The 14,609-nt window shown below is 30.8% G+C and overlaps 1 protein-coding gene across 5 annotated transcripts; it reads left to right on the plus strand.

Moving 5' to 3' along the window:
- The first annotated feature begins 8,815 nt into the window (after positions 1-8,815).
- On the plus strand, positions 8,816-14,033 carry LOC124896789 (hydroxyproline O-galactosyltransferase HPGT1-like). 5 transcript variants are annotated; one of them, XM_047408632.1, is made up of 12 exons: positions 8,816-9,267; positions 9,341-9,404; positions 10,295-10,344; positions 10,434-10,624; positions 11,166-11,229; positions 11,308-11,380; positions 11,815-11,938; positions 12,091-12,178; positions 12,300-12,350; positions 13,117-13,188; positions 13,269-13,381; positions 13,571-14,033. In XM_047408632.1, the coding sequence occupies exons 1-12, from the start codon at positions 9,155-9,157 to the stop codon at positions 13,591-13,593; spliced, it is 1,026 nt and encodes a 341-aa protein (XP_047264588.1). In that variant the 5' UTR covers positions 8,816-9,154; the 3' UTR covers positions 13,594-14,033. The 5 variants fall into 5 exon arrangements, with proteins under 5 accessions (XP_047264588.1, XP_047264587.1, XP_047264589.1 ...); XM_047408634.1 differs by having other exon boundaries at positions 8,845-9,023; XM_047408631.1 differs by having other exon boundaries at positions 8,841-9,267; positions 11,166-11,380.
- The last annotated feature ends 576 nt before the right edge of the window (positions 14,034-14,609 follow it).

The raw sequence follows: 14,609 nt of genomic DNA on the forward strand, positions 1-14,609 counted from the left end.
GCCCATGGAGTGCATTCAAAAACTGATTTGGGTCTCATCCACACTTGGGCTTGTGCATTCTTTAGTTGGTCTTCAAGTTTCTCAAACAATATCTAAGGTCATGATCATTCCCGTATCATCCTGTTACTGGTTGACCTTGTCTATCATCAGTACTCAAGACATTGTTAAAGTCACCACATATTAGCCATGGTTCATAAATACTCTCACCAATGCTTTGGATTTCAGGACACAGTAATTCTCTCTAAGCCATTTCATTCTTGGCATACACAATAGTGACAAATTCTGAGAAAGCTCTGGACATGTCTTGCACCCTACAATGGATAAATTGCTCATGTATTTGCAGTAGTTGAACATATAGATGTTTCCTCCAAAACACTCAAACTCTACCATTCTCACTATACGGATAGTTATGACATGATACCAGTTTTTATTAAACTTCATCAAAACTTCCTTGGCTTTCACTTCCTTAACTCTTGTTTCTAGACACCCAAAAACATCTATTTTATTCTTTTGCAGAAAGTGGAGCACCTCATTCTGCTTGAAAGGCTTATTTATCCCTCTCACATTCCAGGTACAAATGTTCATGGAGGCTGGTGAGAATCAGCCTGGTTTGGTCTTGAAGGGCCAGCTCCTTCACTTTCAATGTAGTTCAAGACATTAAACCTATTACCTGGTAATTTGCTTACAATTCTAGCCTTAACAGACCCTTCAGGTTCAACTGTCACAGGAGGTTCTTTCACCTCAACTTTGCCATCAACTCCATCTTGTCGGACCTACTAAGTTAGTACCAATTTCTTCTTCCTTCTGCCTCTTCTTCTACATTTAGGGGGTTCATGGAAAACCTCCTCATCATGCTCTTTTTGTTTCTTTAGTTCAGGTTCTCTTTTCTTCAACCAGCAATCCTCATTTGTGTGTCCATATCTAACACAGTCAGAGCAGAATTTTGGCTTCCAGTCATATTCAATCCCATGTTTGATGGTACTAAACGGTGTGTCAATCTCAATAAAGTCTGGGAGTAGATAGGATATATCTACTTCGACCAAGACTTGAGCATACGAGATGTGATTTAATTTTGCAATATACCTATCAGTATGCAGGGGCCTCCAATAGCACTAGCAACCTTGCTAAGTGCCTCCCCAGTCCAGTAACCCATAGAAAGTCCAGGCAGGTTAACTCATAGGGGTATTGTGGTTATGCATTCAGTGTCAAACACAAAGTTCATTACCCAGTGCTTCAAGATAAATGGCTTATTGTGGTATGTGTAGGGACCAGCTTGCAGTACCTCCTCTCTATCCTCAATCGACCTAAATCGAAATATATAATACCCATTAGCATGGTACAAGATTTGAGGTTTTTTCACAAAATTCCACACAGCAGTTACTTAATAGAAATCTTTCACCTTTTCATTGGATCATTTCAAATATTATTACATTTTTCTGCCATATGTTCAATTTGTCATATTTTGTTCGTTAGGCGTGACTGTTCATTTTTCTTGAAGTAGCAGGGTGCCAGGGCATTTTGCTCTTTTGACTTGAATGACATTACTCCTCTCCGTTTCATTTTGTGATGCCATTGTAAGTTGTTGCACATTAGTGGATAAGGGGTGCCTAAATGTGCATTTCTTAGACTTTACTCCCATTTATTTTGATGGCAATTCCTCTTATGAGTTAGTGGTAAGAATGTGGTCATAAGTTTTTTGTAGCTCTTGTAATGTTTATCATTATTCTACCTCATGATTTTTATATCTCTTGCAATCTCTATTTTACTTATCTTTCCACTACTTCTTTCTATTCATTGCAAAGAAGATTCATCACTTATAAATAGTGATAGTCTTGCATTATTTTTTTAAAGTACAAGACAATATAGAGTTCACATTAGTTAATGAAAAAGAGAATTTATTAGTTGAAGGGAGGTGTTGTTTTTGGTGGACTTTTAAACTCAACTCTTGTCCAGAATTTGTTGAATTGTACTTTATGAAAAGACCTTTATATCCTGGAGGGGACAAATCAATAAGATTATTGTTGAACCGATTAAAACATTTGTTGTAAGTAGGTTTGAATTTCCTTAAAAGAGCTAGATATAGAAGAAGATTATTTTATGTTGGTGCATTTTAATATTAAAATTAAATTGTATGATAATTGATGGACATAAAGTGAAGAAAGTGGTGTCATTATATTTTGATAACTCTTGTAACTTCTAACACTTTATTTGTCCATTATATTATCTATCACATTATTTTGTGTTGTTAATCTTTTGAGTTAGTGGTAAGAATGTGGTCATAAGCTTCTTGTAACTTCTACCATTATTCTACCTCTTTATGTATTGTAATTCATATAATATATGAAACCCCTATAACATTTATCTTCCTCACTTAATATTCACTACTCCCTCATTTACTAGATGGAAGAGTACTACACCTATATAATTGTGTTTTCTTCCTTGTGTTGAAGAACACATGAAAAGAGATGAGTGGTAGTACATTGTGAGTGATAGATGATAAATGAAAGAGAGAGTTGAGACAGAGAAAATATTCTAAGTTTTCAATTATATTCACTACACAAAAAAGAGTAATTATATCAGTGAAAGAGAGAGTTGAGACAAAGAAAATATTTTAAGTCTTTAACTATATTCACTATAAAAAGAGAGTTTTATATGTTGAAGAAAAGTGTTCTTATGGTGGAGCTTTGGACTCTTCAACTAATCCGTAGTTGCTTGAGTTGTACATCATTGATGGGTTGTTGTATCTTAGAGGGGACAAGTCAAGAGATATACTGTTGGATTATGTCTCAGTGGGTTTGAATCTCCTTAAAGAGAATGAGATATCCGCGCCTCATCCACGAAGATGATTATTTTATTTTCTTCACCTTTTTATATTTTCAACTGTAATTTAATTATTATGGTATATTACACCAATATTTTATTTTTTATTTTTTTGTATTAAAATTATAATTGTTGTATATTTCACTAACAAAAATATTACAACACATGCCAATACATTTAAAGCATTGCCGCCTCTTTTTTGCGCTACTTCATTAGACGGTGTAGTCCCCAACTTTTAAATATGCAGGTTGTGAACAGAATCTTCAGTAGGCTATGCTATAAGCTTGAGTGAGTTCTCATTATTCCCGAGGACTCAACAATATTCCACTTAATAGTTTGTTTTGTTACATAAAGGTAGTTATACTTCGAATATAGTAGCAATAAGTTTTTTAAAACATTTTAATGTTTCAGTTAATAAAAGTTTATGTTATTTTATTACATTTTGTTTACAAAAATTAGCCCATGCATTCAGCTTTCGCATTTTATCAAAGTTTAGCTTTCTTAGGAAAAAAGTAACTAAACTTACCGTCAGCGTTTCAATTTATTTATTTCTCTAGAGTCAAACAATTTAAGTTTCATCGTGAGTTTGGACATCAAATATTAAAGTTTTTTAAAATATAATCTATATACTTGAAAACTACATACAAAAATTATAGGTCACGATAATTGTCAGTTCAAAATATTTGAAAGATAAATAAAAAAATTACGGTAAAAGATAGATTTATTTAAATCTTAAAATCCGAAAATTATCAGATACCATTTTAGTTGGCCACTTTACTATAAATATATGTACCAAATTACTTATTCACTTACTAAATCAAGACAAAATTAAAATTTTTTTATTTTATCTTTTCTTTATAGATTTATTTAAATCTTAAAATCCAAAAATTATCGGATACCATTTTAGTTGGACACTTTACTATAAATATATGTCCCAAATTACTTATTCACTTACTAAATCAAGATAAATTAAATTTTTTAATTTTATCTTTTCTTTATTTTGCATCCACAATTATTATTATTTGGAAGTCTAAACTAATTAATGTGACCAAATTTTTCATTAATGATCTTTATATCTATCAATATAGATGGAGGGTAAATTAGTTATCTTATTTATGATTTCTTACATATAAGTGACCAACTAAAATGAAATGGAAATAGTATCAATTGTGTTTTGTGCTTTTTTTCATTTACTTTTAGTTGCCATATTTCATTTTTCAATAGTTATTGTGACTCTTAATAAAATAAAAAGTATTATAAATTATATTTTTTATATCAATATAATTAAAAATATATATATTTTAACATGTTGATCAAAATTTAAATTATTTTAGTTTTGAAAAGAAATTGGATAACTAAAAATGAACTAAAGGAGTAACAAAAAAGAGACATTATCTATATCTATATCTATAACCTATAATCTATAATATATTAAAAGTGTGAAACCCCTTAGAAAAGTGATTTGAATTTTTTGTCCTTCATTAAAATACTTCTCAACAGACAAAATCGTCTTTTCACTATTTTTTTTAAATAATTACCATTAAAGTATTATTCAAATATTTAGAACATAGAAAAAATAAAAAATAAGGAAGAATCTCATACTTATAAGGAATTAAATGTAATGTGCCAAATTTTTTGTTTAGAGTCCTACGCAACCTTTTAGGGAAAACTCTATCTATAGAAAGGGGAAAAAAAATAAAAAACAAAATTTATATTTAAAAAAATAGGCATGACAGATTTTTAAGGAAAATAGGAACAAAATATATATATATATATGGAAAGGGAAAAAAATAAGTATATATATATATTAAAAAAATTATGTATGGCATGTTTTTAAGGAAACTTTTAGGAACAAAATATATATATATATATATATATATATATATATATATATATATATATATATATATATATATTAAAGGAATTAAATCTAATGTGCGAATTTTTTCGTTAGGAGTCCTACGCAACTTTTTAAGGAAAACTCTATATATGAAAAGGAAAAAAGATAAGAACCAAAATTTATATATAAAAAAAATACGTATGGCAGGTTTTTAAGGAAAAACTACAGGAACCAAAAAAAATAACACACACACACATATATATATTAGTTTAGGTGTACGCGCCTTGCGTGTGTACCTCACTTTAATGAGTTCAAACATTATACTAAACAGGATATTTGTTTAATTAATAAAGATGAATATAATAATTACAGTTAATATCTTTTGAGTATGTAAAGATGGAGAATTTATTTATTAAACATAACTTTTATCAAAACATCTACCATCTGTAAATTGCAACAAAATAATACAATGATTGAGACAACAAAATAATACAATTAATTTTAATCTTTACACACAAAAAAAATTTCAAAGTTGTCTGACACTCATCTACCACCTGTAAACAATAACAAAATAATACGATAATAGAGATATCAAAATAGTACAACTAAACCTAACCTTTACATAAAAAAAATACCTCAAAACCGACCAACATTTATCTATCACATGTATACTGTAACAAAATAATACGATAAAAGTGATATCAAAACAATACAATTAAACTTAAATCTTACACACAAAGCTTTCTCAAAGCCGATCGAGATTCATCTACGAACTGTAAACTACAACAAAATAATAAACTAATAAAGATATTATGATAATACAATTAAACCTAACATTTACCTAAAACAAAATTTCAAAGTCGACTCACATTTATCTAGCATCTGTAAATTAAAATAAAACAATAAGATAATAAAGATATCAAAACAATACAATTAAACCTAACCTTTACACAAGAAATTCTTCAAAGCCAACCAACATTTATTTACGATCTGTAAACTATAAAAAAAATAATATAATAGTGATCATAAAACTTCAATTTTGATCCAACTAATTTTTGTCTGAGCGAAAATTTTGACCCTAAAGAATGATTTTGAATGAAAACAAAGAAATATATATATATACGCAAATGTTGAATTCTATTATGCTAACAAAAACAGTGACAAAAACAGTGAATAAATTGAGGATTAGAAAATTAAGCATCCATCAATCTAGACATGCAATCGAATCAAGTTAAATGAACTTCAATCATATTCTTCCAATAGACAAACCGGTTTGTTCTCTAGTTTAACGTACATCTCAATATTTATAAAATTATGTCCGTCCTATTTTAGGAGTATTTTTCTAATTGAACAATAGAAAAGAAAATATTAATTAATTCTCCTACCATATATCTTAGGAGTTTCATATATTTTAGGAAGTCTAGTAGAAACAAAAATATTAATTAATTCTCCTACCATATATTTTAGTAGTCCCATATATTTTAGGAAGTCTTGTTATAATAAAAAATAATTAAATAATAAATTTAAAAAATAGTGAAAAGACAATTTTGTCAAAAGAAGAGTCTTGTAGTGAAGGGTAAAAAGTTCAAATCATTTTTCTAAGGGTCTTCACACGTTTGCCCTTCATTAAAAATTTGTGCTTTAGGCAAAATCGTCTTTTTATTATTTTTCTTTAATTATTATATTATTAAATTATAATATTTAAAATTAAGAATTTCTATAATATATGGTAAAATCTTTTGAAAATTTTCCTTTAAAAAACAAAGCCGAAAAATTACCCTAAACTTCCAAAAATAACAACTTATTTTAATTTTTTAAGGAAAAAAAATTAAAACACGTTACTTTAAATTTTTGAGGAAAAAAAACAATTTTCTAAAGTTATGTTATAGTATTAATTTGATATCATAATTAATTTTTTTTCCTTTCGCAACATAAAAATAAAAATCTTCCATTTTTAGATTATCCTTTTTTGTAGGAAAAGGTATTGGAGATTTCTTTTCTACAATAATATAATAAACATCCATAATGTAAAATTTATTGACAGAGATATTCTAATAACTGTTTTTTTATGAGCTCTAAAGGTGTCATCTATAATCACAAAAGGTTAGGTTTAATCGTATTGTTCTAATATCTCGATTATCGCATTGTTTTGTAGTTTCTGTTATATTCAAGTCTATGTTGTAGATGAATGTTTCCTTGGACTTTGAGAAATTTGCATTAAGGTTAGGTTTGATGATATCGTTGTAATATTTTCGAATATTGTAGTTTTTGTTCTGTTACTATTTGTTGTTTTTTCAAGTGATAGATTAATGTTTGGTCAGACTTTAAGAATTTTTCTTAAGGTTTAATCACATTGTTATGATATCTTGATTATCGTATTATTTTGTTGAGTTTACAGTGGTAGATGAATATTCGGTCTGACTTTGAGGAATTTTTGTGTAAAGGTTAAGTTTAATCAATTTGTTTTGTTGTAATTTTTGATCTATTACTATCTATTATTTTTTATTATTATTCGTGATGTGATAATTCACATCGTAGGAGACGATCAAGATATCAATACTTCATATATGGCTTGACATGAAGCACACGTGCAAAGCACGTATATTTGACTAGAAATAAGGGTGTATATGTGGTAGTTTACACGATGTTGATAGTACATATAAAAAAATTGTCAACATATACTCTATGAAATGCAGATGAAGGAAACACTTCACGGAGATGTTAACAAATCTGATGAAAGATTAAAGTGAGGATGTTGTACAATTAAGTTGTTATTTAGTGGTTATATATATATCCCTTCATTAAAATACTCTCCAATAGACAAAATTATTTTTTCACTATTTTTTTAAATAATTATCATTAAATTATTATTCAAGTATTTAGAATATAGCAAAAAAAAAAAAGAAACATGAAAAAATCGCATACCTAAATGGAATTAAATATTTGTAATGTGCAAAATTTATCGTTAGGAGTCTTAGGCAACTTTGTAGGGTAAACCCTATGTATGGAAACGAAAAAAAAAAATAAGAACCAAAATTTAGATTTAAAAAAAGCACTTATGGCAAGTTTAGGAAAAAAATTTAGGAACCAATATATCTATAATCTATATCTATAATTTATATTTATATTTATATTTTTTATATATATAATATATATAAAATATTAAAAGTGCGAAGGGTATTAAAAATATTGTTTGAACTTTTTGTCCTTCATTAAAAGTCTATGGTTTAGATAAAAATGTCTTTTTACTATTTTTTTAATATTTAAGAATTTAAAAATTAATTAAATAATTACAGCAAACCTTTTCTTATTAGAAGTCATTAGAATTAATGACAATTAATAAAAAATTTGATAAAATAAAAATTCCTAAATATATGATAAAAAATATTAAGGAAATTACTTTTGGTGAATTTCTTTTCCTTATATGTGAAAAAGAAACATTGGAAGAGAAATGTAGGAAGATATGGTAGGTGTATTGCGGACAATAGCAAGGTGGTACTAGAATTAATAATCCTCTATATTACTAATAATATTAGATTCCAATAAGAACAACAATGACCTTTTTTTTGAAAATCTTTTACGTTATATATTTATTTAAACTATGTAACACAATTAAAAACTTTATTTCAATCACTTTGCAAATGTTATGTGATTTATTCTCCATAATAGCCCACTCCTTAAGCTTTTCTTACTTTTCTCTTCTATTTTTTTTCTCTAGATAATTATTGCTTGATGACTTTACTTGATTTAAATTTTACATTGTATATATTCAATATGAAAATATTTATTGTTGATTTTAGAGATAAATATTTTCAACGTAAAGCAACAACCTCAAAGGATTGAAGGAGTAATTAATTTTGTACATAATATGTTATGCACTAACTATCGTATTGTCAACATTTTTTATTTATTAATTTCTGAATATTTTCTTTTATATTATCGAAGTGATTTTGTAAAATTAAATTTATTGAAGTTTCTCATGGTAATATATATATGTGCTTTTAATAAAATATATGTTATATTTATATTATTATATTAAAATATAAAAAATTCTTGAGAAGTGATTTAAACTTTTTGTACTTTATTAAAAATCTTTGCGACAAATAAAATCGTTTATTTTTAAATAATTGCACGTATAGCTAAACTAGTTATTTTTCAGAAGAGGGGAATGATATTACTTTCGTGAACTCTGGTGGCAATAACGGAACAGAAATAAATGAAATCTGAACGGTAGATCGGAAAGGGACCCGCCAGGCTACACCTAAATTCCCAATTCTTCACATAACGTCCCAAACTGAAAAACATTCCTTCACAGCGACGCCAAAGTGAAACCGCACTGACTCACTGTGAGTCATTAGTCAATGTACATCAACCATTTGGACTCCCAATTGTTGCATCCCTCACACTTACAAACTATAATAAGTATTATTTTCCTTCATTTGAGATTTGAGAATAATAATAATAATAATAATAATAATAATAATAATAATAATAATGCAGAGCCGGGGATCCAATGCCCGGTTCGCAGGAGTTGGGGTGCGATCCCCAATTTCATCACTAATGCTTGCCATGTTTGCTACAATGGCTTCCTTATATGTCGCCGGCCGGTGAGTTTTCCGGCTTCTCCGGCAAACGTTCCCTGAATTGCGCTGGTTTGACCCCCTTTTTTTTGTGGTGCAGGTTATGGCAGGATGCACAGAACAGGGTTTACTTAACGAAAGAGCTCGATAGAATTACCGGTCAGGTATGTACTGATTTTTGTTTTTTTTCTTGGATTTAGTGGTTTTGTTTGGACTGATGTAAAGACTATTAGATTTTGGATCCACTTGGCGGATCGCTATGACTTTTGTGCAAACTCCGTATCTTTGTTAAGAAACTCATTTAATATGTAAGAGTTAGTATTAATTTAGAATCAAATCTTGGCTACATGAGGTTAATGAATAGGAGTTTATAGTTTTGGAAGAAAAAAGAAATTGTTCATATGGTTCAGGTTGAATGTATGTGATTGTGGTTGCACCAACTACTATATCAGATTATCGGTCATTGAGTTTGTGAAATAAGAAGAATTTGTTGCGAATGCGTTATCATATGGTGGATTATTTGGCAGATTGTGCTGAAAATGAGTGGCTATTGTCCAATGTGATTGGTGGACAATATGTAAAATTTAGAGAAAGAGCCTCGTTGCTTTAATTAGGTTTGGAATTTTATGCAGATTTCCTCTCTAGATAACAAAGACAGTACTACAAGTAACAGATTACCTGCAGTCTCGAGTAAACCCTCAATTTTGATGTAAACTTTGAGCGGTAATCTCAAATTGGTTGCATAAGAGTGGTTTATTGACACATGTATCATTTAGTAGATCACTGGGAGGCTTGTGAAAAAAGTAATTTTATTGTCCTACTGCCTACATGATTAGCGTTCAAAATGTTAAACTCAAAGAGTAGTCCTTGTCCGACGTTGTTAGGTTTGGCATTTTATGCATAATATCTAGCAGTAGATATGCAGTCCTCTTCTCTGGTTTGTGGCTAATTAAGTACATGTTCTCTTACCATAGTTTGACGTCCATTCTTGAGCAAACACTCAATTTGATTTTTGTGCTTCGTGAGGAAATTAATATTTCTGATTAATTTCCAGGGACACTCTGCAATATCTGTTACAGACACATTAAAAATCATAGAGTGCAGGTTCGAAAATCTTCCCCTCTCAATTTGTGTTAATTGATGTCATAATTAACAAAAATTGACTAGTTTAATTAAGAATGTTTGGTTATTAGGGAGCAAAGGAAGAAACTATCTGCCCTAGAGATGGAACTGGCAGCTGCTAGACAGGAAGGATTTGTCTCCAAACAGTCATCAGATATGAAAAAAACTCCTGAAAAGGGTCCAGTAATAGTAATAGGAATTTTCACAAGTTTTGGGCGCAAAAATGATAGAGATGCTATAAGGAAGGCATGGATGTCAACTGGTAGAGTATCAGTTTTTATGATTTATTGATAATTTCTTTCTCGTTCTTCACATAATCGTGATGCTTGTCTTATTCTCATACATGTTCTTGTTATCCCATCCACAAGAAATGGAATACTACAACTTATCTTGGGAAGACTATTAATAGAATAATGAAAATGGACATTTTTTTAATCTTTACAAGGGAGGAGAAGTGAATGGGAGCATGTAGGAGTTTCTAGTGGCTTTCTAGAATTTCAAGAATATAATTAAACACTGAATTGAGAAATGGTAAACTACAACTGTGTAGTTTCCTTTTTTTGTTTTGGTTTTATCATATAACAAGGTAGAACTTGCCTTTTTGAGTAATGGAAACTATTTTTGGGATGACTTAGAAACAAGAGGTGGGTTTCATGATGGAAGAAGCGATTTGTTTTAGAGTGGGGAACTTGTCTTATGATTCCAGCACTTACAATTTAACTTAAGAGTAATTATTAGAAAGTTCATGGAAGATTTTTCAAGTCATTGTCCTAGATTCTTCTCACATATTTTCCTACATCCAGGTGCGGCTTTGAAAAGAATGGAAGAAGAGAAAGGCATTGTTCCACGTTTCGTCATTGGCAGAAGGTATTTTCTTATAGTTATTGCTTCTTTCATTGTGAGTATTTATTCATTGGTTTCCTACACTTGCACCTCAATTTGCAGTGCTAATCGTGGAGACAGCTTGGACAGGAGCATTGACAGTGAAAACAGTCAAACTAATGATTTTTTTATTCTTGTGAGTTGTTAAGCTTGTGCTTTATTCATATGTCTCATGAGTTGTTAAATTAGTATATTAGTTTTTATGCTTGTGAGTTGTTAGATTAGTTTTTTGGCAGAATCAAAGATTTTTCTTGAGGTGAACTCATTTCCTTGATTTAGTTGTTCGTTTCAGATATGAACAGATCAATGTCCAACATAGATAATAGAAATTCCCTAGGACTGCTATAACTGGCATGATATAGATCATGAAATATATGAAGGTGAACCACAATGAAAAAACATACTTACGCCACTAGCATGCAGCAACTTTTATTTTCTATAAATTGCAAATACTTTTTCCACAAGTCTGAACCAAAATATTTTGCTTTTAATACCCAATTTGTCTGCCCAGCTTGAGAAATTCAGCCATGCAGAGAAGAATTTAGCTGACAATGTCATTTGTTTGGACAGGAAAATCATGTTGAGGCTCCTGAAGAACTCCCAAAGAAAACAAAGCTATTTTTTGCACATGCAGCAGACAGCTGGACTGCTGACTACTATGCGAAAGTCAATGACAATGTCTTTGTAAACCTTGGTATGTTCAATGAGAAGCTAAGACTATAAGCTAACTACTACGACCCCCTAAAGAATTTTGCCAGAACATATGGGTATTATAATACAAATACTTGCTTTTTGGCATCTGTCAACACGTTAATATTGATTCAGTAACCTGCACCAATTGTGCAGATTCTTTGAGAAATGCACTTGCGTCGTATGTGAGTGTCCCTCGTGCATATATTGGGTGCATGAAATCAGGCGAAGTTTTCTCTGAACAGTGAGTGTGACTGAACAACTCAACTTATTGATAATATTAATCTGAACTGAAATAGTTGCATAAAAGTGCTTGACGAGGTCATCTTTTATGAGTATGATCAAGTATTTGTTTGATTTGACAGGGGCCACAAATGGTATGAACCAGATTGGTGGAAATTTGGAGATGGAAAAACGTGAGCCTCTAGTGCCCTTAAGGAATTGCATTTACGTGTCTCTGTGTTACTTGAGTTACAATTTATTTATATACTACTTACATGACGATGGCTCAGTGTAACTGAAAGGGGATTGATGTCTTTTTTGTCTGTTAGAACTTCTCTTGCTCTGCTGCATGTTTCACTTGGAGCTAGACTGCAGAAATTGATCTTCCAGTTACCTGATCTTCTTGGAAGGCCAAAATTTCCAAATCAACAATTATCACATTCGTTATTTCACAATTAGCATAGTTTCCAGTGACCTGTTCTTAACAGAATTTATTAGCGGCTGTGTCTTCTCTAAATTTGGAGATTCTCATTAGACCTTTGGAAGCCATCTTTCCTCTAAAAGCCCAAAAATAAATATATAGAAAGGGGTTAATATGTATAAACATGCAAAAAATTAGAGCTTTGGAAGCCATCTTTCCTCTCAAACCCCAAAAATAAATATATAGAAAGGGGGGTTATATGTACAAACATGCAAAAAAATCATACTTGAAAAAAAATGCATAAAAATCATTGATGGGCCAATAGCCATTCACTTAAATCATAGCTTCAGGAGCTGAAGCTGAAGCCAACTTTCAAGTTCCATAATTGCCGTAATGCAAATCTTAAGTTTTTCCCCCTTCTATATACCAACGTTGTTTCATGTTTTGCTAATATTTTTGTTTTGTTGGAATATATATTATTTCTTTGTTATGAAAGATTACCAAAATGGCAAAGTTCATTTGTTGCTTCTTTCTTTTAGGTACTTTCGTCATGCTTCTACAGAGCTGTTTGTAATATCCCAAGCATTGGCTAGATACATTTCAATAAATAGGTGAGTTCTCATTCCATTGCATTCAGCACTACGGAATGTGGATGGATGTTAAAAACAGTAAGCCCTGGTTCGAATTGCAGAGCCCTACTCCGTACTTATGCACATGATGATGTCAGTGTTGGCTCCTGGTTTATTGGTGCCGATGTCAAATATATAGATGACAGGAAGTTTTGCTGCTCGTCTTGGTCAACAGGTTTCTTTATATCTCTTTCTTTATACCAGCAACCTTCTTGGACAGATTAAACCATGATCTCCTATGAAATATCCTATTAGTTAAACTGACTGTTGATCTATGAGTTTGCTGGACCACAAGAAGTGGAATGAAGTGCTTTTTGTGGACCAAGTCGCCGCACTACTTGATGTGACATGTAATGTATTGCAGGAGCCATTTGTTCGGGAGTGTGATTTAACTTGACTGAAAAGTTCAAGAGATACTCAGTGGCATGCTTGTTGATTCCCTTGCTTCACAATTGCTAGCATTGTTTCATGACAGTGGGTTTTTGTCAAGGCATCTCTGTCAGCGGTTCTTCTGAAGTTCATTCCTTAATCATAAAACATATGTAGATAGTGGAGCTGCTAGAATTGGGAAGATTCTTCTGACGTAAGTAACACATAATGCATCTGTTGTGTGTGCGTCCATTCTTTAGGAAGTTGGGGTATTTAGCCCCAACCACTGAGCTTGTCAGGGCCAGAAGTTAATTTTACCATATTAAGATATGTTCATTGCTTATTCTTTGAGAAGCAAAGGGGATACTGGATACTTGAATACATATGTGAATTTTAGGATAATGTACTTTCTACAGCGAGGAATTCATAGAAAGAAAATGACCATTATAGTTTATGTATGCATCTTTCTCACCAGTAATTGCTTGTTTCTGCTTATATTGAGTTTAGAGAATCGATGCGCTATTTGCTAACAAATCAAAGTCCTTCACATCCAACTTACACTATTTAGTTTTGCTAAGATTGACGACACCATTAGGACCGAATAATTTCTCTTTCAACACCTTGTTAGAAACAAAAAAAATGTCCTAGTGTCTTCTGGTGCTTCTCATCTTTGAACTACGCTATATCACTTGGAGACCTTTGAGATTGACGACGACATATGCCATTTTACTGTAATGAGTTTCTATGAGTTCCAGTGATTTTCTTTTAGTTAAACTGAAAGAACATTTATTAATCCGTGGTTAATTAACGGGCAAACAACATAAATTCCACACTTTGGAGCTTAATTACAGAAAATTCTGACATTTTGCATAATTACTGAAATCCTGATTTTGGGTCTATCGTGATACATAATTAGTTCTTGATATATCCGACGAAGATACATTTTTTCCTTTGGAAAGACACATAATCAACTCTCGATACATTTTTTTTTTGATTTTGGGTCTGTCGGATCGAGATCCAACAAAGATACATTT

This window comes from Capsicum annuum, chromosome 3 (genome assembly GCF_002878395.1).
Source record: "Capsicum annuum cultivar UCD-10X-F1 chromosome 3, UCD10Xv1.1, whole genome shotgun sequence".
NCBI lineage: Eukaryota > Viridiplantae > Streptophyta > Magnoliopsida > Solanales > Solanaceae > Capsicum > Capsicum annuum.

Coding starts and splice junctions, on each gene's coding strand:
- LOC124896789 (XM_047408631.1), top strand. CDS start 9,155: ATGCAGAGCCGGGGATCCAATGCCCGGTTCGCAGGAGTTGGGGTGCGA. Junction 9,405..10,294: donor TCGATAGAATTACCGGTCAG/GTATGTACTGAT, acceptor ATTAATTTCCAG/GGACACTCTGCAATATCTGT. Junction 10,625..11,165: donor GAAGGCATGGATGTCAACTG/GTAGAGTATCAG, acceptor TCCTACATCCAG/GTGCGGCTTTGAAAAGAATG.